Source organism: Haemaphysalis longicornis, unplaced genomic scaffold (genome assembly GCF_048455015.1).
Source record: "Haemaphysalis longicornis isolate Haplotype H1 unplaced genomic scaffold, Haemaphysalis longicornis Haplotype H1 scaffold_1, whole genome shotgun sequence".
Lineage (NCBI taxonomy): Eukaryota > Metazoa > Arthropoda > Arachnida > Ixodida > Ixodidae > Haemaphysalis > Haemaphysalis longicornis.
The window spans coordinates 401,642,346-401,669,233 of NW_027526203.1; the positions used below are offsets into that span (position 1 = coordinate 401,642,346).

The 26,888-nt window shown below is 45.0% G+C and overlaps 2 protein-coding genes across 6 annotated transcripts in view; one reads left to right on the forward strand and one right to left on the reverse strand.

Moving 5' to 3' along the window:
- Positions 1 to 111: 111 nt before the first annotated feature.
- On the reverse strand, positions 112 to 5,787 carry LOC144155418 (CCAAT/enhancer-binding protein gamma-like). 2 transcript variants are annotated; one of them, XM_077686824.1, is made up of 3 exons: positions 5,654 to 5,787; positions 5,080 to 5,200; positions 112 to 3,298 (listed from the first exon to the last, which is right to left on the reverse strand). In XM_077686824.1, exon 3 carries the CDS (start codon positions 3,254 to 3,256, stop codon positions 2,789 to 2,791), a length of 468 nt encoding a protein of 155 aa, XP_077542950.1. In that variant the 5' UTR covers positions 3,257 to 3,298; positions 5,080 to 5,200; positions 5,654 to 5,787; the 3' UTR covers positions 112 to 2,788. The 2 variants fall into 2 exon arrangements, with proteins under 2 accessions (XP_077542950.1, XP_077542951.1); XM_077686825.1 differs by lacking the exon at positions 5,654 to 5,787 and adding an exon at positions 5,448 to 5,597.
- Positions 5,788 to 6,127: 340 nt separating this feature from the next.
- The window catches only part of Caper (RNA-binding protein 39-like protein Caper), a 30,132-nt gene continuing 9,371 nt past the window's right edge, over positions 6,128 to 26,888 (forward strand). Inside the window, exons 1-8 of one of the 4 annotated variants that reach the window (XM_077686819.1) lie at positions 6,130 to 6,288; positions 11,737 to 11,792; positions 12,178 to 12,236; positions 12,623 to 12,826; positions 14,021 to 14,106; positions 15,578 to 15,772; positions 17,681 to 17,731; positions 25,210 to 25,324. In XM_077686819.1, coding sequence (XP_077542945.1) covers positions 12,809 to 12,826; positions 14,021 to 14,106; positions 15,578 to 15,772; positions 17,681 to 17,731; positions 25,210 to 25,324 — 465 coding nt within the window. In that variant the 5' untranslated portion in view covers positions 6,130 to 6,288; positions 11,737 to 11,792; positions 12,178 to 12,236; positions 12,623 to 12,808. Of the gene's footprint in view, positions 6,289 to 11,736; positions 11,793 to 12,177; positions 12,237 to 12,622; positions 12,827 to 14,020; positions 14,107 to 15,577; positions 15,773 to 17,680; positions 17,732 to 25,209; positions 25,325 to 26,888 lie in introns of all 4 variants that reach the window. The other 3 variants (XM_077686820.1, XM_077686818.1, XM_077686821.1) reach the window with 3 other exon arrangements.

The following is a 26,888-nucleotide window of genomic DNA, read 5'->3' on the forward strand; positions in this document are numbered from 1 at the left end:
GTGGTTACGAACAAATATCTAAGCTAATTTTAGCCAAACCAAAAAAAGGACTAGCAAACATAAGAAAGGCTACACTTCAAGTCAATAAGCAAAAATCTTTGAATAAGCAGATAAAACAGAAAAATTATTCTTTATTTTTGTAAGAAATAGCAGATGGAGATGTAGCACTGACACTTGAAGACATCGGACAGCTGCAAGTTTTGTATACTTTAATGGCTTCTTAAAAAGAATATTGCCAGGTAGACATATACACTTATCACTTTCCAGTAAACCACACTGGTAAAACTGCTACACTTTTTTTCTCGGTACTACAGCAACTAAAATTTAAACAACGCAACAAGACTACACTTTGGCTAAAGACCCCAGGTGACTGAACATGTTCGTATTGCAGCAAATAAATACAGTACACACAAAAGACTGGAAAGGTGTCCCAACTGCTCGGACAATCTTTACCAAAGCCAAACGCAAAGCATCAATGCTCTGAAGACCTTTAAAGCATACAAGAGAACTGAAAAGGGTGCTCAAACTTGTGATGTCATCACATTTCAGTTCTGTGTACATTACACATAAAGGCTCCCATTGGGCAGGGTAAATGGGAAAATTTCCAGCACTGCTTCATGGCCGAGGCATTTGTGTGGAATGTCTATATGTATTTATAAAGAAAACATTTAATACACGTAATCAGAAATAAAAAGTGACAACTATGTGTGTTACGTGGCTCACTGCCTTTTTCTTATGCAGGCAGCAGGCAAAAGGTGCAATCTAAAAAGCAAAGTTGTGTGTTACAACTAGTGGGAGGTATAAGAGCATAAAATTGCACCAGGAACATAGCTACATCATGTTTTAGCAGCTTACAACGTGCCACAGTAGTATACCTTGCATGGTGGCAAACAAAAGAACTGCAGAATGCAGGCAGCAAAAAACAAAGCTTGACATCACAAACAATGACACGCAAAACACCACCATCAAAGCAGCCATTCTTGAGTACAAATGATATAATAGAAGAACTCTTGTAATTCTGGCATCCCTAGAAAACCGGTACAGGTGAGTTGACAGTATTGTGGAAGTACATTTTTTTCTTTACCAAAGTGGCCCCCAAACATAAGAACCACCAGCATAAACTCAGTACTTGCATAGCTAATAATTGCGGATATAAATACGCTTCAACCACAAAGTACACGCTTCAGTTTTGTCTCAAACTTGACTACAGCCAATTTCCAAGTTAATGAAAACAGTTCTCACCTGGCGATTTACCTCCACAATGTAAGCGAAGGTGGAATGAAATAGAAGACAGTGACAGAAATACGAAGTTCAGCTCTAATGAACAAGGAAAGCCAAACAACATTCCACGAAGCCCAACCAACACAAGAGCAGGAAACAAAAACAAAAACTGCAGGCACTGCCTGTGCTTCTCCTCTCAAAACAAAACACACCACCAAATGTAACTGCCAAATGACATGCATCAACAACACCCTATTTAAGTGAGAGTTGCTCTCAATATGATTTCAATGCAGAAAACAGCAGCTAAAAACAATTATAGTCAACAAGCTCCTAGCAATTTTAGTACTACACACAACATCTTGAAGATGGAAGAAAATTATAGCCGCGCTCAAACAATTCACACCTGCGCACAGTCACATGATTCTTCTATCAGCAAATATCAGCCATAAATTACACGACAAAACAAAGCAGAAACCAACCACAGACTGCTTTTGTGCACGATTACAACAGACAATGCACCAATGCAAGGTCAGAATTCGATATGGGAATCAAGTGAGCCAGCTCATGTGCAACGAGAGACGAAATCTTCTGCACAAAGGTTTTTCTTGGTGTAGCTTACTTTCAAGCAAGCTGATAGCTGGCCTCTCTTTATCTGTCATTCTGGACTGCTCAGAAGTGCGCCAAAGCAGCTCTTTAGTTTATTTGCCCATTGATTTTCTGCTGCAAGAGCAGTCTTGGGCTGCCCAGCAGGAACTTCTCAAAAGTGCCCTGGACAGGAAAATAAGAGGGACGAATGTTGGTAGACAAATTAGCAGTTTTATGCCCCAAAGCAGTATCTGCACCACAGCTGAGGTAGCCTCGAAGAAGTGAATTTATATTACCTAATGTTTTTTTTCTTAACCAAAATCTTTGCTACAAGTAAGAAAAAAATTTAAAAATTCTACCTACATTTGCAGCAGGTAAGCGATTATCATGTTCAGTCACTGAATGGGTAATTTAAGGACAGCTCTCGAGCACTAAAAACAAGGCATTGTATTGTTTTAGGTTACTATATACATCAATGGCTTTTTATTTAGGTGCCTTGATGATGCAGTTTTGATGGCCAGCATTTCTTTGTCATATTCGTCACAGGTGAACTTGTACATATGAGGGCAAGTTGCAAAGAATTTGCATAAAAAGATTTGCTCTTAATGAGGAATAAATAGCAATGTTACTTTCTGAGAAATTGAGTCGTAATACCCAGCACCAAATGAAAATGCTAGTAGCTAAATGACTTCAATATTTTTTAGCCCCAATAGTTGCCTAAAAATGATAAACAACATGTTTGAAACTATTCACTTAGTTGGTAATTGGGCTTCAAGGAATAAAAGATGACAAAAGATTTCTCCTTTCCTCGCACAGATGAGAAAAAAAAAAATACATAAAACGAAAGCCCTACACGGAGCCTAGGGCCGTACATGACCAACAGCTTTTACCGACGGTGGCATACATTGCAACATCAAACACAGAGTCGGGCAGAGGGAGGAGGCCCCCTGAAACGTGCCATGGGCCGTGCAGCAGAGCCCCACTAAGAGCCCACATTTTTGGAGACAACGCCTTTGCCCTCGGAGGAGGGGTCGTCCTCGTTGAGGAAGCTCAGGTCGACGCCCTCGAGGCCGGTGCAGCCGGGGGCCCCGCTGCCCCGGCTGCCGGCGGTGGCGCCCGCATGGGCCAGGAACAGGTCCTTGAGGAAGCTGAGCTCCTTGTTGAGGATCTTGATCTTGGCCACGAGTGCCTCGTTCTCAGCACGCAGCTGGGCCACCTTCTGCTGGGTCTCCTGGGCGCGCTGCTTGGACTTGGTGCGCGACTTCTTGACGGCCAGGTTGTTGCGTGCCCGGTGGATGCGGTACTCCTCGCTGTCCTTGTCGAGCAGTGCCGAGCGCTTGCCCCGCCCCATTGTGCTGCTGCTGCTGTTGCTGTCGCTGCTGTTGCCGCTGGGTTGCTTGCGCGGTGCCATCAATGCTGCCCACCACTCGGGGTCCCTCTTACATGGCATGCGGCCCTCGGGCACTGCCTGCCGGGGCCACAGGGGGTGCTCCTGGGGGGAAAGGGGGGCAAAGAGAGCGGCTTGGCATCAACTACGTCACATACGCGCTGGCCTGTCAATAGCTTGCAGCTGCAACCAAGCCACAGGTGACGTCCACAACAGCCGCCCCATTGGCAGCAGTGGAATCCACATTTGTACCATTTGTTGCCCACACTAAACAGCGAGGACGCTCGGCAGCAGCTCCTGGGCAATACTGGGCCTCCTCAATTTACCAGTCCTGGAGGGGCAGTACGAGGACTGCCTTTGGACCGGAAGTCCCATGGAAAAATCAAGCGCGGGACTGATGATTGGGGAGGCCCATTCTGAATGGAGTCCATCTATTATTAAGTGCCTGTTCCAAGTCCCACCACAGCACATGAATGGCAACACAACCTGCTCATGCTACTCCAGCGTACATTTCAAGCACAGCAGAGCTGCAGTGAAGTGCATTACACTCTCAAGTAGCAGCATAACAAGCTGATTCCCCAAAGTGCACAGGACGGAATCAAATACATAACGATCGCAGCACCTTTGCAAGTGCCATAGTACCCATTATTGCAGCAGAACCTTAACATTGCAAGAAAGGAGCAAGCAAAAAGAGGCTACCTTTGACATTTTTGACACCTTACTGTTAGGGCCGAATGCATTACAAAGCTATCCCATATTTGCACAGCAGCTATCAACATCATAAACAATGCATGCATAATCAAAGAATACTGGACAAGGACTAGCTAAAATCACATACCATTCGGTTTGTGACATCAAAAGTTTAAAGATGGCATCCCACACGAAAAATGCTGGTTAGAGCAACTCTGCCCAGAAACGCACTTTCTCCAAAAGAAGTGGGAATGGTTTTCACAACGAAGACTATGGACTTGCCGAAAGCACATTCTATGCAAGCTCGCTTTGCACAATGGACTCTGGCCATGCCAAAACCGAAAACGCAGAGTGCAAAGTAGGTCTCAAAGGAACACGGTGCTTCAGAGCATATCTCCATACTGAACAGCTTGCCTTCCAATCCTGCAATACTGCTTGCACTATGACCAAGAAACATTCTGGTACCCATTACGTCGTTGTTGTTCAGCATACTTGAAGCCGTAAGCAGCATTGTCTTGTGAAAACTGGCCCCTCAAATTTTCTTATGTTTTAATTTTTGTGTTCATAAGAATAATCATTTTCCACGAGAGCAATTCAACTTAAGGAAGCAGACTGAAACGGAAAAATATGAAAAATTTGGACAATTTGTACACTTGTTCAGGAAATAATTTCGGGATTAAAGGCTTTATTTCGTGTGGTCCTGTTGAGCGGACAATTTCAGAATGAGCAACACCGTCGCATCTAAAGCACTGGACGAAAAAATTCCGATGACGAAACTTCAGACGCAGTAGATCGAAAATTTCCACGGGGTGCCTTTATGAACCATTATTTCAATGGAAATAGAGGTGCGTTGACCCCGCTACATGGAGGCTTGAAGTGGAAAATATCGCGGCGCAAACGTCTGCGGCCGATATTCACTTATCGAGGACCGCTTGCGGCACACGATCGTTTTTCAAGCTTCCGCTACCTATTCCCATGACATCTGACCTCATCTCTGCAATTTTACATCGTTTTTACCGACGGCACACTTCTTAGGCTACTATTACAATAGCAACAACGAAAAGGCACGGCGTAAACATCAGCCCCTCTATCCACGTTGCTTGACAACTATAACCAGCAAAGACATCGCGACAGTTCTAAAATCTGTCGTATTGCTTGTCACGGCCGCTGCAAGATTAAAAGAAGAATCCCCTCACTTCTTGCTCAGAGCTTGGATGCCAAGGCTATGGCGGGCCGAGTTCACCGCTGCACTTCACGTCAGACGAAGTGAGAAGCACAGACGACTTCCGCGAACCGTCGGCCAAGGCGTTGACAAACCTGGAATGTTGTATTGAATCAACATATGGATAACCGCGGAACCCATGCAGCTTGCTCCCTTAACACACTTCACTAACTATTCCTGCATTTTCGCCACCAGAGTAGGTTCGTGGGAATGTTTGTTTACAACTATCCCCAACCACGCCGAAAAGAAAAACAAACAGTGCCTCATGGGGTTAGCCCTCAAATATTTAGATACAATACCAATGGTAATACTCTAAACATCAGCCTAGCGTCTTACACTTACGAAGAATATAGGTAAGGCAAATAATGACAGGGCTGAAAACCTGCGCAGTACAATGACATTCCTGGCAGCATGAGTAACTTCTATTTACAATGTTTTGCACGTGTATATCAGGTGCAATTTTAAAGCGGCAACACTCACTACTGCAGCACCGTATCAAAAATTTTGCATACGTAAATGATTTACACAAAATACTGACAATCACTTACAAAAACAGAACCGAAGCAGCACCAAGCGAGAGCTAAATAAGAACTTTCCTGATATTGCATCACAAAACGACACCGAAAAGCAAGTCAGTTCTGCCCGGAATTAAATGCCAACGGTGGTCGTTTTTAGAACGCTGGTAAAGAAAGACAATGCGATGCTCACCAATGAACATTTTATTTAGCACAAAAATCATCTATAACTTTGCGACGAGCACAGTAGATAAAAACAACGATTTTTCTGTAAAAACAAATATTTTAAACTGGCTAATTTGTTTTTATTGTTGCAGGCAAATAAAGCACCTTACGCTTACCACTTTAAGGAAAAGAATACATTTTTAACAAAATTAAATTTCTTTCCTTTATTTTTTTTTGTCTGTGAGGTGAGAAATAAGCGTGCCTGTGATACGAAAATGATTCTGGGTGTTGTGGTCTCAAGCGTTGCGAGGGTTGCAACGCGTAGCCGTAGTGGCCGTAGCCTTGCAGCCAGCAGCTTTAGCTCCCTTCCGGCACATTTTGAGACCCCGTCGGTGTTGCTGGCCGTCGCCATTTTGTTTGGTTGTTGGAGAGTTGCTGCAGTCGCCGTGTTTTGCACATTGCTACTTTCCTGCCCATTTTCCTAGAACAATCTTATTTGGGAGGTATGGAAAATAATCTACATTTAATGCTTGTGTCAAACTATGCTTGTGTGTTCGTATGTCTTTTAGGTGAAAATGACCGGTTGTGATGTGATTCACCAGTGGCGTTTTAATTAGCGAACGCTGCCTCCTGTATGTACAAACTTTTTAGGTGTTGTTTCTGGGTTTGCTTCTAGGGAATTAGTTCATTGATTGCGAAGTTACTTTGTGCAAGATCGAGCGGCACCATTGATTCAAAGTAATACAGCATGTGCAGGCACGACACCTGATTTGCGACGTCGGTCATTATTGTGAACGTCTATTATGAGATGGCTGATTTTCTTTCTTTGAAAAATCGCAAAAACTAACCTAATGGAATTGAGCCTAAGATGTGCATTTCCTTAGCGTCTTTTAATTTTGCGCAGCTTTCCACAGCAAAGGCGGCGCAGCTAGCGCGTGTAACGTTCCATTACGTGGGCCGCGTTCGTCGTTAACGTGACGCAAAAGGCTTTGTTCGTACTTTGAAGTGCTGGTCACATGAATTCCTGACAGTTCTAGCTGACAATACCTGCTAGAGCGGGCTATTTAGTGCAGACAATATCGTACGTGGACGCCGTGAATTTTTATTAAATTGCGAAACCTTTTTGCTCAGGCAAGAAGGTTTTGCAAATCATGGATATCTTTTATACTTTCAAATTACACTTCATTGAGAATTTTCATTTCCGCGCATTTCAACGCGGATGAATTTGAGCCAGTAATAACTGCTGTCGCACGATACGAACCTCTGATGCATGCAGCACCGTCTGGCAGCAAAGTCGCTAAACTGCAGGCATGTGCAGTTCTTCCAGAGTGTTTGAGAGTGTGGTTTACTCCTAGAGGAAATGCTTGATCAAGAAGCAACGCAGGTCATTTATTTTGAGGCACAGGTCACTTTTTACGCTCTGTCGCCACTGAGCTTGATGGAGGTTGAATTGCATCGTGTGAGCTACAATAAGCTTGCCGCGTGCTTGTGCTCCCGAGGCTGGTGTGCATTTAGAGTAAAAAAATGAATAAGGTGACAATCCTGAATTTATTCATTCACGCAGTGCAAAAGAACTACGGAAGCACAGCCTGTAGCAGGTGTGCAACTGGCCTGAACAAGTTAAAAGCTGCTCAAGCAGCTAATCCGAGATGCCTTAGTACTTTGTAATTCTGCCGAGGGAAAGACGGCTAGTCGCAGCACGCCCTTCATCAAGAGATTGTACCTTCGTTTGAAATTCTGTATCACCAGATCTTCGATGAGCATTCACCTTAACAGAGTGCAATGGGTAATAATTTTTTGCCTATTGAGAGTTCGATGGCCCCTCCACCCGGCTGAGAATTAACACCATGAAACCCAGAGGTCGTGTAACACCCCCTTTCCATCTTGGCCAATAACCTGATCGCCGTAAAGAGCAGTCTGGATACACCTTTGGTTGGGTACGGCCAAGAAGAAACTTGTTGAATATTCTAAAAACCATTAGAGGGAACATGTTAGGTTAAATTAGACATTCATCACACTTCTGTTTAGTGAAGGCAGTGCCTGAGTGAGCACTCACTGGGCATGTTGGTCTAGCCTATGCTGCTGATGAAAGAAAAGCTGTATATCCAAAGCCATTCAAATGAACAGGGAACTTTCTGTATTGAAATTTTCCTTCCTTCCTCGGGCAAGCGAGCTCCGTGCCAGCGTACTACTATATTCTGGGGTCATGCACGCAGGAGGCTGGTGCAGCTAGCATGGCGACCTGGTGTGCTCCATTGGCATTTCTTTTAATCCCCCGTGGACAAGCGTGAAAGACTGCATTTAATGTGCCCTGCTGTCGCTGGGGGCGTTATTTGATACAGCTTGTTTATACAGTTGCTGATGGGCTGTTGGAGTCGCCGACTATTTTAGATGGTGTTTGGTGCCACTTATGGGCATTAACATTGATCAGTTCAGACTGTGGCTGAGCTGAACATTTGAAATGTTTAATATGCACCTCCTACCATTATTCAGGTGTTGCACAGCTAAGGATGAGATGGAAGACTGCCAGCAGTGGTGGCAGTCTTTTCGCTGTAGGTGTGCAGCCCCTGCATGGACGGGCCCCTAAGAGAAAAATTAGTCCGGCTTTGGTTTCAAGCCAACACTAAGCAGCCTGCAAAACATTCATGGAACGCGTCACGAGAGCGCCAACCTTCAGAATGTTTTTCAGGCTGTTGCTATTATCCAGTAGTATGTGCGCCAGTTGACTGTATGGTATGCAGGAGTGTTGTGGAGGTTGTAGGTCCAGGTAAACGCCTCATGGAGGTTTGACGACATTAGCTGCACTCCCACCGTTCACATATTGTAGGCAGCAAGTGATGGCAGATCGTTTTTTTTTGGGGGGGGGGGGGGAACCCCACGGTGTGGCTGTTGGTGCGCATTCTGCCAACCATCGCCTCATTTCGCAGCCGCCAGTAGGTGCCGCAGTCAGGCACGTGCGTTTTGTGGCATTGCGGTGTTTACAAACAGGGAGAGGTTTATCGTGCCCCTGCCTGAATGTATCGTAACGGCATTCTCTTGTATCAACAGTGGTCCGCCTGTGTGAGCTGCCCCTTAGAATTGGTAGAGTGAAATTTTCTTTACCTTCCCTGATATATCAGACAACATAGACCGCGGTGAGCTTCTTTCGGAGCTTGCTAGCTTCGCAATTAAGAGTGGTCTGGCGCGAGTCGTCTAGCAGGGCGACGCCTAACCCGTCACACTGACTCAAAAACTGTGAAGTGTGAATAAGTTTGAAATGTGAATTAAGTGTGAAATGTGAGCTGAGTGTGAACCAAGTGTGAACTGTGAAGTGCGAAGTGCGAACTAAGATCATATTCTATATACCCCCCTTCCCATCCCAACCCCAACCACCCCCTCATTGGCTATGGCCTTCCTTTCAAATAAAAGATTCAACTAACTAACTTTGCAATGAAATGACTGGTAACCATACCTAAATGCTTGAAAGTGGCCATGAATACATAAAACAGCGTTATTCAGTTTAAAAAAACCAGCCTTTGGTAACTCACTCAGCCCCATCCCAGCCACGAAATACTTTTTTTTAACCTAAAAAATGCAAGTGCTACAGTGATGTAATATTGGCCAGCACTAAAAACAGTTCTCAGTGTTAACTGCACATTAGCTTTCAAGTGATGTGATCGAACAGAACTAGTGGATCCAATCATGTTTTTTGTGGTGGCATAGGTCAGCGGCTGTCAATCGCACAAACAAGGTTCTGTGATGTCGCAGAGACATCACTGGAAAGTGGTTGGGAATTCTCCTGTGCCTCGTATGTTTTCTCTAATATCTTGATTATTTGTTTTGAAGTTTGTGATAATATTGTATCATTGTTATTGGCACTAGTCTTTTGAATGAGCCAAAGGGGTATTTTGCCTTCAGGCCCCTTTACATGCTGAAACAATATATTTTTGTTTTAAGGGTGTGAGTAATTTGGTTAAAATTTGGGTCAAGTGAGCTTGTATTTCTGTTGCCAAGTTGTACAGTCGATGATATCAAAAGAAACAGTGACTGTCAATGTGTGTTGCGCTGCTGAGCACGAGGTCGCGGGTTCGATTCCCGGCCGCGGCGGCCGCTTTTCTGATGGAGGCGAAAAGCAAAAGCCCGTCTGTACGAGATTTCGGCGCACGATAAAGATCCCCAGGTGGTCAAAATGAATCCGGAGCCCTCCACTACGGCGCGCCTCATCGCCTGCGTTGCGTCGGCGCGTTAAACCCCAGAATCAATCAATCAAATCAATCAATGTGTAATTCTGCACACAGGGGTAAGGTTGAGACATCTCAACCCATCTAGTGTCCAAATTTTTAATCTTTGCTTTAACATAGAGATAAAAAAAATTGAAAATGGCCACATTTGGTGCTTCTTTGAACAATCTGCAAGTTTGCATAAAAAAGAACCCTATTTTCGCTTGTTTATGTTCAAGGGACTGTGAAGAGTTTGGTTCAGTCAAAAGACTGCTTTTGTTCCAATAACAAGGGTGCCAATTAGTGTAAACTTCAAACAATTAATGTACTTAATAAGGAAAACAGATGAAGTGGTGGTGGGTTCACCAGCCACTTTTTCGAGGAGCCCTTATTTCGCCACAGGGGCTTGTTTGTGCGCAGGCAGCCACTCCCCAAAAACAACCCCGGAATTGTTCAAAACACACGAATGAGGACCATGTGAACCAGCGGTTGCTTGTTCCACTCTGGCCTTGGCGGTTGTCTGTTGCTCTACCAAATTCAGATTATGTCCATCTTGTAGGCGTTGGGATTAATTGATTACTGCAACCATGAATTTAGTAACTAAAGAAGTTATTCATTTAGATTTTCTGCATAGTTCAATGAAATTTTAGTGCATACAAGGCCAAATTAACAAGTTAGTTCTATTGTTACTCAAGTTAACGTTTTTCATGCTGCAGCTGGACCTGGGCTATTGTGGCATTTTGGCAGGCTACTAATTTAGACCACCTGGAGGACCTTATAAGTGCCAAAATCTGCACATGAGTCACAGTGCTTTTGTTCTTGATTTGAAATAGTTTTCACTGCATGCAATTTTTTTTAAGCTTTTGGTAGACTAGTTTGCTCACATTGTGCTTTGATTAAATGCAGCACGAAAATGCTTTTCTTCTGCCACCACTGTGCCAGTCTCAGTTGAAGTAAGTTTAATTCCGGTCACTTATGACTATTTTGGATTAGGCTGTTTTTAAAATCAAAGGCAAAGATTGCCGAGTGAAAAATTATCGGCCCGAACTTGCCATGATATCCCCCTCTAAAAAAAGTTGAGGCAAATTCACAAAGCAACTGTTACAACTTGTGAGCACTGTCTTGGTAGGCTGCATGCTGTCAGAGACTGGAAAAAATGTGTTATCAATCTCCCATAACCGTCTGCCTAGCATGTACAGTGAAGTAGTTACTGGAATTGCCTCGGGCAAAGTCCTGTATTCAATCCCCAATTTCAGCGGGTGCAAAATGTTTGTGTCAAATGGCACACTAGCCGAGGTATCACATTTGTGTTGTAAATGGCTTAGCAGCAACAAAACCTGTTTTGTTCAGGATATAAAATTGTAATTTTCAAGTTTCCATGTTCCCAAGTTACTGCTTTGCCTCTAAACTGAGAGCCTGACGGAAGGTGTGGATGACGGTGCAAAGACCAGTGTGCACCGATGTTGCCAAAAGAGAGAGCCTGAACAACCTGGTGCTGTGTTTGCTTCCTGTGAGCCGTCCTGAAGGGGTATGGGATGAGGCTTCTGCTGTGCAGAAGCACAAGCCTAGCACCTCTGAGTGAAAATGATCAGCTGGCTGCGAGAATAGCTGTGTTGGAGCCAAAGGTCCTCAAAGGTGGCTCATGTCATTGTTTTGTTGTATGTAATGGTTAAAGTTCTGAAATGCCTAGTACTGGCATGAAAATTTGGCGTGATTTCTTATTCCAAAACCACTGTTTGTGTCTCGTTGCAGGAGGTATGGCAGATGACCTTGACGTGGAGGCCTTGCTGGAGGCACCCTACCGAAAGGTGATTTTTTTACTTCTGTGCATTGTACTGCTGTTGACTTGTAGATTTTGTGTTGTCTGTTCCTAGTAAAAACGTGTGCATGTAGCATTGCTGAGCTAACGAATGGAAATGAGAAGAAATTAATCATTTTGAACTTCTGTAAACTGTAAGAGAAGTCTTGGTAAAGTTTGGTTATTGTGCAGCCAAAGCATATTTGTAAAAGAAGCATTTTAAAGATTATTCATTTATTGTGAATGACCTTTCTTGTCAACATTCTTAATCCTTGCTGAATGTGCTGCACCTTTTGTTTGTTGAGGATAATTTATCTCTAAAGAATGTTTGCATTTTGTTGACATTAGTCCTGGGGCGCCACCTCTACATAATGTGTCCACTTTGTGTCTTATAGACCCCCCACACTAGACACCAGCACTTCTTCCCTAGCTACCATTGGGACACTGGAAGAAGGTAGTAACCTCTGAAGGGCATCATCACTTGACCTGTTTTCTTTCCCTTTTTTACTTCCTTTTTTTTCTTTTCCTTTTCTGTAATAGCATTTTATAGCTTTTTTTAGAGTAAAAGTGCTTAGTATGTTTTAACATTGTCTTATCTGTTAAATGTAGTAGCATCAGCTTTTAATGCTTATGCCAGATAATGATGAAAATAATCATAGCGCAGTCCTTTAGTGGACATGCCTCATCTGATTTTTTTTTTTTCTTAAGTGCTGCTAGGTGGCATTTTTTGGTCAGTTTAAAAGAAGCATCATTCTGAGACATTGTAAGGAGCGCGCATTTTGCAGCCGACATCGACCAGGATCTCGCTTCTGAAATGGTGTACCATTCCTCTTGTCTCAGGGATGGCTGGGAAAAGATGGCTGCCGCCCCTCCCCCACGTTTGAAACTCTTCAGCGAAGCCATTTTCCTTGGAGGCTGATTTCTCGCAAAACAAAATGAAAACATGCGTGAACAGAGACACTCGCGGCTACTTTCTCTCCCCTGGAGCCTTTTTTTTTTTTTTCCTCTAGGTCGTTTGAAGAACCCATGTGTTTTCTCTTCCGTGTAAGTGTGCGTGGAAAATGTACGGGTGACGTGTGGCTGCTTTTTGCTTGCTGTTAAATAGGCTCTCCCCTGTGCTACAAGTTTGTGGCTGTTGTGCAGACCAGTTTCGTTTACCAATGTATGAGAGGGCATGTCACTTAGGGAAAAGCTTGACACTTGCAGTGCAGCTGTTGCCAGAGAACCTGTGTAGCCAGTGGTGTTTCATAAAAGTCCTGGAGAAACGAACTGTGCAATGTGCACTCTGCACTGCAGAATATGTAGCTTAAACTGCACCTGCATTCTGGTATGCTGATGCTGTGCATTTGTTGTTATTTGCACTGCAACTGATTGAAACTGTGCATTTACTTACATTATGGTAGCGTGTAGGCAGCTTTCTGAAATGCTTTATAATTCCACGATGCCTAATTCTCTTTAAGAAGAGGGAAAAGCTGTGTGAACTAGGTTATGGTCATCTAGTGTAAGCACAAGAGTGCCTGCTCTGTATGGTGTGAAGGGTTTGAAAAGCAAATTCTCTTCTTCTGAAGTTGCACGATTTCCCTTGGCCATTCCAGTTTAGGCGTAGCCCAATACTGTTTCATTGGTAATCAGGGCCCTTTATACCAAGAAGCTCTGCCTAACTGCTTGTGGCTGTAAACCAGTAGGTGTGGTGCGTGAATGCTTGTGAATGGACACGGTGGCATGGAGTGTGTGGTCCCGTCTCTTTCAGGTACTCCAGGACGATGTATCAGGTAACACTCAAGTTGCAGTGTCTCTCATTGAATCTGTGACGCTTGCATCGTTGCACCATGTTTGAGCACCATGTTTGACCATTCTTGAACATCTGATGCAGGGCTGAGCTGAGTGGTGACGCTGCAAGTTGGTTACGGTCGGGGATTAACCCTTGTAACGATTCTCTTTGCCGATCTTGCCCTTCTCTTCCTCGTCTTTCACAACGTGGCCCTCAGAGAGGGATCGCTTGCCCTCGGCCATCAGATTGTAGGCGTGTCCCAACACCCTCCTCTGGTGGCGGGATGCGCCTTTCTGTTTCCCCCTGTAAGCCGGTCCTTGCTCATTTTTTCTCTCCCCCCCTTTTTTCCTCCATCCCTTCCCCTTCGCTGTTGACCAACGTACACGACCCTGACCTCTGGCCTGGCGGATTCCACGGGTGTCTTGGGGCTGCTTTTTTGATCCTCTCCGCGCTCAAAATCTCAACAGGAGGAGGTGAATGGTGCAGGCAGCCTTCAGCAAGCAGGCTCCTCCCAGGAAGGAACAAAAGGCTCGGCAGACAAAGAGAACCGGCAGTGAGTGGCTCATTTGCCTTGGGCAATGGCTCCGCGATGTGCTTGAGCTCTGTGCTACTACAGCCGTTGATTTCTGTGAATTTTTTATTCGTTCCTGAGCCAGTCGCGTAATCTGGGTCTCATTAGCCAATCAGTGGAGAAAGAACCCGAGTGTGTCAAACTTGAAGTCTCTTCTTGTGCTGCATTTCGATTGGGACTGTATATTGTCATTTACCTAAACGTGATAAAAGGTCATTTGAATGTAGTTACGTTCTTCAGTTGTCCCCAAGTAAACTTGTCGAAATCTTGCGGCATGCAGCATTTGCAGTGCAAGTGTTGGGGAACTCAATGCAGTGATTCGCAGCGTAGTTTGTTACTCAAAAACAAGTATGTATAAATCCTGGCTTATTTACAAAGGCTCCTTTCAAGCATGTTCTGCTCTTAAACTAGTGCGTCTGTAGGCTTCTATGCAATCGTAATACAAATGATCAAATTAGTGATATCAAGTTCAAGGTTTGTGACTAGCTGGTTGCGATAACCCAGTTTCTACCGCACATAGCAAGCATTTTCTTGCCCTTGAAATGGGTGGCAGTCAATAGATGTTTTTGCTTGTACATCAAGTGCTGTCTATTAAAAAATAAAAACTAAGCACATTGGTTTGCTCCATAGAAAGCCTTGTTTGTGTGCCCAAGTTCTTTCAATTGTCACTGGGGTATGCCTGTAAGTACTAGTATGTTTAAGTACATAACTATGAATGGGCAAAGCGCAGCGTCTGCAAACAGCTCAAGCAGTTGTAGTCTGTAGCCCAGCAGTTCCCTGTTCTGGCAGTCCATAATCTGTTGTTGCGCCTAGCTGCATACTGGTTTTAGCAGTGAATTGCTTAAGGGTGCAAAGAAATTTCTCTGCACGGGTGTTGCATATAATATAGGTGTCAATCGTGTCCAAATTTGTACTCTATGGTGATACAAGAATTGGCTTTGGTAAAACAATCCTGGTGCAAGCACCGAGTCCGCAACAGAAAGGTAAATTTCAGATAACTGAAGAGGTTGAGTTTATCGCATCATACAACTCAAAACGTTTACATGGGTAAAGAATGCACGTGCAGACTTGGAAAGATTTTAGCTACATAGTGGGAAGTCGTAGGTTAGCCTGAGCCTTACTGTGTTCGTATATGAATGTAGTTACGGCTGAAATGGCATTGCTGCTTACAGGCCACAGTGTAAACAAAAAGCTCCCAGGAAGGTCCTGCGATTTCCTGCTTTGGCTCAGCGTCCAGTGTCAACGGGCCAGGCCATAAACAGAGCCTTGCTTCTTCAAAAGTGTGGTACGCTCTTGGATTGCTTTTGCTGTAGCCACTTCGAAGATTGCATAGTGTATGTTCAGGGGCAACAGCCAACAGGTTGCAGCTTACTTTGGGAGCAGGCGTATTGTTGCAAGGCGATGCACGTGACCGAGACACCCGCTGCTAAAGTGTATCGTTTGTTGCGTCCAGCGGGAGCAGCAGTGGCAGCAAGAAGAGACGCAGCCGGAGCCGCAGCAGGAGCCGTGGCCATGGACGCCACAGGAGCCGGAGCCGTGGCAGGGACAAGCGCCGCTCCAGGTCCCGCTCCCGGGAACGGAGGCGGCGCCGTTCGCGCAGTCCTGGCCGTCGACGAGGGCCCCCTCTGCCCCCGAGGCCTCGTAGCAGGTGGGTGTTTTTTCTCCAGTCACTGGGAAATACCTGACAATTGTTAGTCCTTCGGGCGATTTTCACCTGTATATCAGTTTTTCTTTTTGAAAAATGTAGCTTTCCTCTCCGAAACTCCCACTTTTGCATAAGATGAGAGATGTTGAGTCCAACTTACAGTTAGCTGTAAAACAGGGTGGTCTTTTTTTCATTTAAAGAAAAATGCAATTGTTGCTAAACAACAAGACAGTTGCCTTCCAAGGTTTTCTGTCTGTTCTTTTGTTCCACTGCCATGCTCGTGGGTTTCACCATTAGCTCTTCACTTCAGTTGACGTTGGAGGATGTCCCCGGGATTCTTACGGTGACATAACCTGCCTTTCCAGCGTAGACCACCACACTACTGGCACGTTAACCACATGGCCGCCACTCATATGGCAGTGCAATGAGGTTCGCCGGTACGAGAACAGTGGGAATGCTATAGTTGGCGTTGTGCTGCTGAGCCCAAGGACGCGGGTTGGTTTCCCAGCCGTGGCGGCTGCTTTTCTGATATAGGCGAAAAGTGAAAATGCCCGTGTGTTTGAGATTTTAGGGCATGTTAAAGATCCCCAGGTGGTCAAAATTAATCTGTAGCCCTCCACTACAACGCGCCTCATCGCCTGCGTTGCGTCAGCGTGTTAAACCTGATAGTAAAAAAAATGGGGAACGCTATAGTGCTGAATCAAGGATATGCCAGCACACACGGCCAGTGTCGCCAGTGCACTTCAATGAGACCTGCGGGCTTGTTAAAATGCTGATGCAGCCAATCAACCCCACATCAGCATGCCGGTACCACCGCACAGCAGCTGTGGCAACCAAACGAGTGGCAATGTTTCCTTGCTGGTGCTGAATCAGCGCCAACAGACGACTGGTAGCAGCAAGAGCGATGTCTTGATCGTAAGACTGCCCATGGCCTTGGTGGAACAGGCCACCCTGTCGGCTGTGGAGCAACTATGTGGGGGGAGGTTACTGAACAATGTTCTTCGCAAGAATAATTCCTTGCAAGATTAGAGAAAAATGTCGTACATTAAAAAAAAAAAAAATCGGGACACTCGCGCACGGATATGGGAAAGCGAAAGCACGAATGTCCAGTTGAACGCCTGAGATGCCTTGCTTCCGCCACGTGTTGTCGAAGGGCTTTGTAATCTTGTCATTTGAGAAGCTTTGCTTTGCAATCCACCTGAACATATTCAAATGGCTTCAATCTGCCTCCTATACCTTGCGCTGCTGCTTGTTCCTGTTGCCGTGTAATGGGGAAGTTGACGACGATGGTGAATTTTACTGTTGCTTCCGCTTCCTTCATCGGTGGTGCACTGGCGTGGGTAACCACTACTCACTTCTCCCGAGTTCTAGTTTGCACTGTTGAAGAATGCCTTGTGGTATGGAACGCCTCTAGTCCTTCCTCTTTTTTTCTTTTTGTTCCCCTATACGGAAGCCGATTCCGGGTGCCGTATTTTTTGCTCAAGCTCGTGCCACAGAATGCCAAGGGCTATAGAACGCCTTGTGCAATGGAACACTTTAGGAAGGAGCGGTTTTTTTGTTACAGATGCCAGGTGCTTATTTTTTCAGTCAGTGGGTCATTTAAGGCTCTCGCTTTAAAATTTCACGCAATACCACAGAAGGTTGTTCAGCTTATAAAAATGGTTTGATGTGCACACAGAAGTTTCTGTTGATTTATTTGCTTCAGAATTACATTTGAAAATAAAAGGGGGTTGTTTGTGAACTGACGGTTTGCTAACAGCTGTCACCCTATTACGGGTGGTAGGTCCTTTAGGAGACAATAACAGCAACTTGTTGAGTGGTAAAAAAAAATGTCATGGGCAGCACTACTAGATTAGCTAATCATGGCCTGAACAAAGAAAGGGTTAGCCAACACAAGTGGCTTTGTTTCAGGAGTCGGAGCCGAGAGAGGCGGAGGCGCCGTTCCATGTCCCCCCGACGAAGGTTTGTCCCTCTCTCCTAATTTGGCCTTGGCTTGCAATGTGATATCACAGATGCATTGCTCATTTACTTTATTTGTAAGTATAATGCGGTAGCAGAGATTCATATTACAAAACATTTAATTTCTGTTCATTTACTCCCCTGTTCTACTGGTGCCTTTGATATAAATATCAGGCTGTTGCACTACATTTTTTCCCGATGGCATTCAGTTCGTGTCCGTCATGTTGTGTGATCGTCATGGAAGACTGTGCTTTTGAGACAAAAATCTGTGTGCCCTCATCCACCTTGCATTCACGCACGCAACTCCCAGGAAATGAATATTAACCAAAGAAGGCTGAGTTAACGTAAACGACTTCTTAATTAACGTGTGCATGCTGTTCAGTTAAAATGTTGCTGCAAAAAGTATTGATGTAACTCTCCACCCTAGTACTAGTGCAGAAAGCAAAAATGTAGTTTGCCATCCCACTCCCTTTCCGTTCCCTCTTGCCCAGCTAGTCTTCCGAGCCCCCCGAATCGTCACTAAAGTTTTATTCATTCAGTTTGCAGAGTGCAAAAATGTAATTTTGCAGTGAGTAACACTGAAGGCCAAATACCTTGGTATCTACTGGTCAGATTCACATACTTTTTGCTGCATTCCAAAGCTTGTAGGCTGAACAATAAAACTACAAGAGTATAGCATTTGCTGTTGTTTATGCAAGATTTTGTTTGTTTATAAATAGCAGTACTTTCTGACCAAATATTTGACGTTTTAGCTTTTGCTGTAACCGGGGCTGTAGCCATAATTTTTTTTCGGGGGGGGGGGGGGTTATGTGTTTTGGGACGGGGGTAGTTTTGTCGAAAGCAACAGTAAGTATTGCTTGTGTGCTGCCTGGAAAAGATTTCAGGAGGGGTTCGAACCCCCAAACCCCTCCCTCTGGCTATGGCCCTGGCTGTAATAATGCTAAAATTTGATTTAAAAGTATTCAACTTATAGTGTGTTCATTGTAAAAAATTTGGGTGCAGGTGACTGGCATAACATGTGAAGTAAATTTAAACTTGGGCTGCTTAGGCAATAACTCACTACACATGTGGTTCTCAGGGTGCAAAACAATTTGAATATGTAAATCTTAAGTTCATAGGTTAAAAACATAAATGTTCTCTCTTAACTGCAGGTATAGCTGGTGAGTTACAATGCTAAAATTCCTCATTTAAAGTGTTCCAACTTATAGTGTGTACAGTGTAAAAAATTTGGGTGCAGGTTACTGGCATAACATGTTCAGTAAATTTAAACTTGGGCTGCTTAGGCAATAAATCACTACACACTACACAAATAAACTGAATATGTAAATCTTAAGTTCATAGATTAAGAAACATAAATGTTCTCTCTTAAATGCAGGTATAGCTGGTGAGTTGCCAACTTTTCTTCTATTTTCCTTATTGTATAAATTATTTGATTGAAGTTCATATCAAAACTGGCACTATAGTTAATCTGACGAGACAGTCGTTCGATTGGAGTGAAGTTGTACTCTTTTTATTGCCTCTCTAAGTTTCAAGAACTCTCAGACCATTGGTGCATGCATTTGGCACACTGTAAATAAACAATCTGCCTCGTAATATCAAATTCAAAGGAAATCAGAAAGTAGTTCATATTTTGATAGTTCAGTTTGCGGAATTTTTTTATTAACCGAAACACTTATAGGCTATGGTAAAATCTATATTATCATAGCGGTAGGCGGACAGCTGATTAAAAATACTGCAAAATAAAATAAGGGCTCCCTCAAATTCTCATCTGTGTCTACACAATTGAGGTTAAAAGGAGAGAGAGAGTAACTGTTTAGCCCTCCTGGGACATATGGGAGCTATCTGCAGCTCAGCTGAATAAATCTTGTTTCTGCACTTATTTAAAATTGATTATGTTGCTCGAAAGTTTCAGAGCCCATTTTTATTGTACTTAGAATGTTTCCAAGAAAAGCCATCTGGCGGTTAGATCAGGAAATGCGCTTGCAGATTGGATTTGTTTACAAATATGTGACAAAAACTTTATTTCTTATTCAAATTTGTATCGCCTGAGCGCAAAAATTGGGCATTGCCATCGTGCATGCTTTCGAGAAATAGGCGTACTGAGTTTGTAATTTCAATGTATTGGCGCTAGTTTTTTTTTCCACGACCGGCGTTATAGATTAGCGACCTGCCCATGTGTGCCTATCCCGCGTGCTGAATTTGTTATTGCTTATTTGGATGAAAGTAAAACGTTTATTGAGCTTAAGGGGGAAGGAGTAGAAAAGTGTGGTTAGATTCCCAAGTCCAGGAGGCCTCTTGTCTGGGTGGGCTGCCTCCAGTGCGCGCCGCACCAGGGCGACCTGGTGCTCCAGCTTGGACTGCCATTGATTGCTGAGGGGAAGGGGGGGGGGGGGGGGGGGATGTGGGTGTTGGGGGCAGTAGAAGACAAGGTGGTAGATATTGAGAGAGATGGGACAATGTGGGCAGGTGGGTGAAAAGAGAGAAGAGGAAATGTGGGATAGAATGATGTGGTTGTACAGTCTACGCTCGTTACAGCGGATCCGGCAACAACAGACTTTCGGTTACAACAGACCATTTCTGTTGGTTTGTCTGGTACCCATGCATTTTAAATGGAGTCCACTCCGCTCACAACGGACCCGGCTAGAGCAGGCTATCGGCTACAACAGACTAAGTTTTAGGCGAAAATTGTTTCGACTGAACGTTTATAGCGGACTTCCGCGGGGCCGGTGCCCGGTGTGCTTTTTCGTTTATTTTGGCAAGAAAACTATTATGTCTGGCAACATTGCTGGCAGCCGGGTCGTTGGCGCAGCCAAGCCAAGCCAGTGTCTTTTTTTTTTTGTGACCAGCGGCATGAGCGGCAGGGTAGCTGATTTCACTGTTTGATAAATTAAGCGTAATTACGCTGTTGAACACGAGGAAAAACAGGCTGACATCGCCAGAACTACAGGCCTGTCTAAGCACAGTGTCCGCTGTACCGTCAAGAACAAGGCCGCTGCCGATAAACGCGACTCCGGTGAGATTGAAAACAGGGCAATCGAATACTCGAAGTGGTGCACTCGGCGGCGAGTCTGCCCTCGTCAGTTTTTTTATGTAATAAAAAACTCGGGTTCAGTGAAGTTCGGCTTTTATTATTCCCACGCATGCATCGTTCCCGTTCCGTTCGGTGAAAAAAGGTAAGAAATGCCTCAAGTAGGGGTTGTTCCCCATCCATTGTGTGTAATCTGCCGGTAACCGTGCGCAGTCCAACTGGTCTAACTTTCGATTTTACAGCTGACCGTCAGATTATTTCATTACATCTGTTTCAATGACCAGAATAAAATCGCTAAAATGGTGGAATCCTCCTTGAGGGAACGTCAGGCAGCGATCCGATTTGTTTGACGAACGGTTTCGGGAAAACCTGCCTCGTCGTGAGGGGATTTAAAAGAGCCTAGCTAATGCTGATGGGCACGACTGATGTTTTTTAGCTGGTTTATAATTGCGCCTAGTTATATTCTTGCGTCATTTGCTCAGCTCATCTTGCGTCTTTACAGGCTTAACCACATGCGCTAGGCCTTTTCGAAGTGCCCGTGCTAAGTTTTGGAAACGGTGTTTACGCGATTCTTTTCCCTCGCGGAAACACTGTGCAGAGGTGCTGCAGACGTGTAGAAAGAACAAAGTGTATGTACTATGCATGCAATATCGGTCAAAGTACCCACTGTAGGGCTCATAGCCCCCCCCCCGTCGGATACTGCATACTTCGGCTACAGCGGACGTTTTTTTCCGGATTCAGGTGGTCCGTTGTAACGGGCGTAGACTGTAGTAGGTTTCAGTCTGTAGTCGGCGGAGGATGTAGGCTTGTTGGGTGGTGAGGGAAGGGGGGGGGGGGGGGGGGGGGGGGTATTGCCATCTGGAGTTGGTGTAGTGGGAGAGGATGGAGTTGTACGGGGGGTTGAGAGGTGTCAGGGGTCGGGGGTAGGGAAGTTGCTTGGTCTAGGTGAGGGAAGTGCCCGGGTATAGAGTGCGCGGGCTGTGGGGTGGGCCGCCTCATTCCCGGAGAGGCGGGAGGTCCAAACAATGGAGAGGTCAATATCTTCAGGGAGGCATTATAGGAGGTTAATGTCTGGTGGCGCGGTGAGGGCAGCTTGGTTGAGGCGGCAGGCATGTCGCGAGTCTGTGATGGTTAGGTAGGGTTGGTGGCAGTGGGTCAGGGAAGCGTGGGCGATGGCGAGAGACTCTGTGGTGAACGTGGGGATGGTGGCGGTAAGAGGTGGGGAGGCGGCCCTCGTTGGTGAGGACTGCGATGGTAGTGCTGTGGCAGGTGGAGGTCTGAGCGATGTCGGTATTGCGGGTGTTCGGATCCATGCTGTAGTGTTTGTCGAGGAATTAGACACGAGCGTTGCGGCGGCCGCGCTTGTACAAGGGGTGCATATGCTTGGGGTCAGGAGGGACGTGGGTGCATTAACGAATGGAAAGGGGAATATGTTAGGGCGGGTGTGGGGTGGCCGGGGCCATGCGTCCGATAAGCTGAAGTCTCCATCGACGGGCCGGGCCGGTGTGAGGGAAAGTTGGTGCAGGTGGGAAGTGTGTTGGGCTTCCAAGATTTCGGTGAGGTTGTTGTGGAGGCCGAGCTGGAGAAGGCGTGTGTTGGAGGTGTAGGTAGGGAGGCCCAAGGCTGCTGCCAGCTGTCCGGGAGCTGCTGCCAGCTGTCCGCGCCGATGGCATGCACCGCAATGCATCCCGTCCACCCCTCAGAAAATGAGTCGACTGCGCCGCTTACAAGGAAGCGAGGGGAGGTGGGGGGCAGTTTTCCTTCCAAACCCCTGCGCCCACTTGCCCGCTCGCTCACTGGTGCGTTCGCGCTTGGGTCATGTGCGTGCTGCTTGAATGGGTGCCTTTCAGCTGCCTCCATATTTCTGTGTAAGGGACGTCAGGACCGCGTTTTTGAGTCGTCTGAGTGCCTCACTGAAAATGCGATTGTGTGCGGGTACATGCTACGTACAGCGGTGACAGTGACGACTCTGACGACACGGTTGCGCAGCCTACTCAGGTAGTGTCTTCGCAGGAGGCCCAACGCATGATACAGTCCCTCAGGGACTTCGTTTTTGCCAAGGACCTTTTTGCCGCTTTCGCTCAGCTAAGTGAAGCACTTATAGATGCTCTTGAAAAAGACGTGCGCCACTTTTGTGTGAAGCAAACAAGTCCCACCGACTGTGGCTTCTTTTCTGCATATTAGTAGTAGTACGACCTTGCTTGCATGTGAATAAATATTTTGAGCTGTGTTCCGTCTTTTTATTTTGCAACCCGCTTGTGACAATTATTGGTTATGACGATGGGATTTTCATGGCACTTGGATATGGTTATAAGTGGACTCGACTGTAGTTGACTTAGGCAGGAGGCTCAGCAACAAACCTAGCCAAAAAAGAAGAAAACGCTTTCGCGAAAGAATATGCCGAAAGATGCAATACGTTTGCATCATACCTTAGATGAACATATTGTATGCGATTTTATTTGTTGCGTATAGCTAAGCAAGTCCGGAAGGCGCACAGTAAAGGCAATTTGTTTTCACCAGGTTTCGATCGCTTCGGTACGACGGCAGTGACTCAAAAAGATATCCCGACGATTAACGGTCGTTCTCACCGCAAGCATTGACTGGGGACGGCTGCCATACCCAAGTTTGCCATTTCTTGAGCTTCTAAGCCACCCTGACGGAGCTCCTACAATTGTGGCGCTTCCACGCACAGAATGACCCGGTTAAGGTGGTCCACAATATAGTCCACAATGTTTCCGCATGTTTAAATGAACAAAAATGCTCGAAAAAAAAAAAAAATGCCAGTCGAGCAGGTGGAAATGGTAGCAATGTGGTTTGCTTGTGTACTTTGACATTTGCATCCCTAATAAATAATTCCAGACTTAACCGCGAATTCTGGTTGCTGGGTGGTAGTATAGGTAGTCATCGGTGCAATCGGCATTTTTTAGTATGCCTTTGAGCAAAGCGAAGCTGCCGTGTTTGGCTGTGTCCCTACAGGGCAATTTTTCGGCATAGCGCCTCCCATTGTCACCGGCTGCGATGAGCAGGTCGTGTTTTTTCTATCGGGGCACCAATGGTGAATTGGAACATGCATCATAAATTTTCATATTTATGTTCTGACAGTAATAATCGGTCAAATTTCTGAAAATGTGGGCAAAAACATTCTAAAATACAGGCAATTCAATGCCCTTCTTATCGATGGTGGTAAAAAGTGACAAGTTGAAAATTCTTACGGAGATTTGAAACAATTTGTAGAAAATTTGAATTTGTAAAGCAGATCATGGTAAAAGAACTTCGGTATTTGCGTTTTCAGGTAACATGTTTTAGACAGTGCTTCTGAGAAAAAGTAGTACTGTGCATAAAACTTTTCAGATACAAATATAAATATTCGCATTCGTGGTTCCCTCACCATTAGGTGATTTTATTTGTCTGCGCATTCTTGGATAATCTTCTTGGGAAAAGCGGATGTTTTTCTACTACTGCTTCCATCAACTCTTCACGCATCGTAAAAACCCTGTCGCTGAGGAATATTGCATTTGGGACCAGTGCAGTGTTTCCAGGCGAGCAGGCAAGGACATGAAACCAGTGTTAAGGAAAGTTACGGGAGAAACTGGCTGCTGTTTTGAGTTGGTGTATTCTTTTGTTGTCACAACTAATACTTTGCGATTCACTGTCATCTTCTGGCTTGCAGTTAGATCCCTTATAGCAGAAAACGGATGCAGACACGCTATAAATCGATGTAATTCCCTTTTACCGAGGAGTTGTCAAGCCATTTGCTTTGCGTGGCTGTGCTGCTTAGGTTTTCCCCAAATGAGCTGCAGCAGAGCCGTTGCAAACTTCATGAGAATAAACAGTTGTTCTAAAGCCACCAGTGGGCCCTGGAAATGTCCACAGGAGCGGAGTATCAAACAAAACTTGCCAACGTACAGCTGATGGACGCTTAATACTGTTTGGTATGATGTTGCTGTCTGAAATTATGTCGGGTAGCTGGCTTTAATCTCCTCACTTGCAACTAGATCTCTTACTGCAGAAATCCAATGCACATTGTTTGTGGGTTTTTTAAGGAGCATTAGCATGCAATCAAGGCAACTTGGTGAACGTGCTGACAGTTTTGTAACTGCGTAGTAGTGGCAAAACAATTTTTTGCTGCATAGATGTCAGAACAGCTGTCATTTTATTGAAAATTGAGTTTATAGTATCTGGAGCTACCACAGGACTTCCAGCAGTTTGCATAGCGCCAGTAAAACATTTGAAAAGAAACACCTACGGGTACGTATAGATATTTTTGGACGATTCACTTATTTTGCTATCAGAATGCATTCCCATTGTCAATGTGTTCCCTGATCACAAAAATGAAATTCTGATGTTCTGATTAGTGATGTCCTTTTTCTCCTGGTTTTTCTTTTTTATAACTGCTTGAGCGTCCATTTTCCGTTACCTGGTAACCTGTGTTTCCCTGCCTTGTGCGTTTTAGGGGCCTGGATGACATCACACCCGAAGAGAGGGACATGCGAACAGTGTTTTGCATGCAGCTGTCGCAGCGCATTCGTGCACGGGACTTGGAAGAGTTCTTTTCAGCAGTTGGCAAGGTTAGTTGGTGTGCATACTTCACTGGTGTGGGCTAGGACGCTGAACAAGTTAAGCAATACAAATTTTAATACAAATGAGAGGTGTCATATTGTTATCTGCCACTAGAACATAGGGCAACCAGTGCTAGATATGCTGTGCAGACTGTGACCAAAAGCATTGTGATGAATGAATGAATGAAAAGTCTTTGTTGTGGAATGGCTCTTTGGCCTAATAGGGGGGAAGAAGGGTGTCGGAGAAAGTGATGAACGGTGTGAAAATATTTGGACACTTTGCGTGTTACGTTTTGCTGTTTGATTGAACTCTCAGACAACTTTACTGTTTTTAAGTATTTAAAGTATTCAAATTTCTCAAATAGGTCAGGTATGAATAAAATGTGAAAGGTGGTCTCCGTTACAATGAGACATGCAGCCTTCTGGCTTCACCACATGGCACATGCGTTTATGGTGGTTTTCTTGCACAACACCACAGCCGCATGCAAACATTTAACATATAAAACTTGCATACTCAAATTTACACAAATGTGATGGGTTTTTGCAATTTGGCCGTTTGGGGGTTGAGCTGCTAGTGTAATAGAGTGAGCACAGAGGGCAGCGGAGGATAAAGTACGGTGATAGGGAAGGAAGATGGCATGGTGGTAGCTCAAGAAAGCAGGGGAGAGAAGAGAGCATTGGGGGAGTGAGGCGAAAAGCGGAGGAAGCACAAGGGCAACATTCTTCACATTCTTCATATTTTTTTAAAATAACTATCAAATATATTCCCCCCCCCCCCCCCCCCCCCTCCGCCTCCACTCCAGCCCACTGCCTTCTACTGAAGCGAGCGACTCCCACAAATATTGTTCATGCAAGTGCGGCGTCTGAAGCTGCACTCAAGATTTGCATTACATAGAAGTGTGATGATGGTTGACCAGGTTTTTATTCTGTGTAATTGACGAATGCCTGAACTTATTTGCTTTCTTTGCCATATCATTATACACTGAAAGCCACAAGGCTGAACTGTGACAAATTCTAGTGCTTTATCAGAAGGCTTTGGTGGTAAAGCAATCTAATGGGGAGTTCACTGTCTTCGTTGTAATGTGTATCAGCGGAAATCTGGCAGAAGTGTGCATGTGTAGTTCTGCTCCCCACATTTTGCTACTTACAATATATTGTTTCATATAAGTACGTGTATTCTGGTTCACAATTTTTCCCTTAAATCCTTCCAGTAATTTGTCTTTCATGCCGTATTTATGTGTGTGTTCTTGAGCATTGCTCATGAGACGGCTGCCGGGTGCATGAAATGTCACGAAAAGCTACCATCTGGCTGTTCATTTGCAGATAGTACAAGTGTAGCTGATTATGAAGGGGCCCGAATGAAGAATGAACTTACTGTAAAGTTCCGAAAGAACGCCCACCCAAAGTAGAGAGATATCAAGTGAAAAATACGGGATGGGCGATCTTTCTGGTCAGGTGGGAAAAAAACTAGAAAAAAGTGGCCGCACCGCCAACCAAAGCTGTGGAGATATGAAGAAAAAATACAAGGTGGGCTAACTTTCGGCTCAAGTGCGAAAAGGACAAATAAGTGACC

Coding starts and splice junctions, on each gene's coding strand:
- LOC144155418 (XM_077686824.1), bottom strand. CDS start 3,256: ATGCCATGTAAGAGGGACCCCGAGTGGTGGGCAGCATTGATGGCACCG.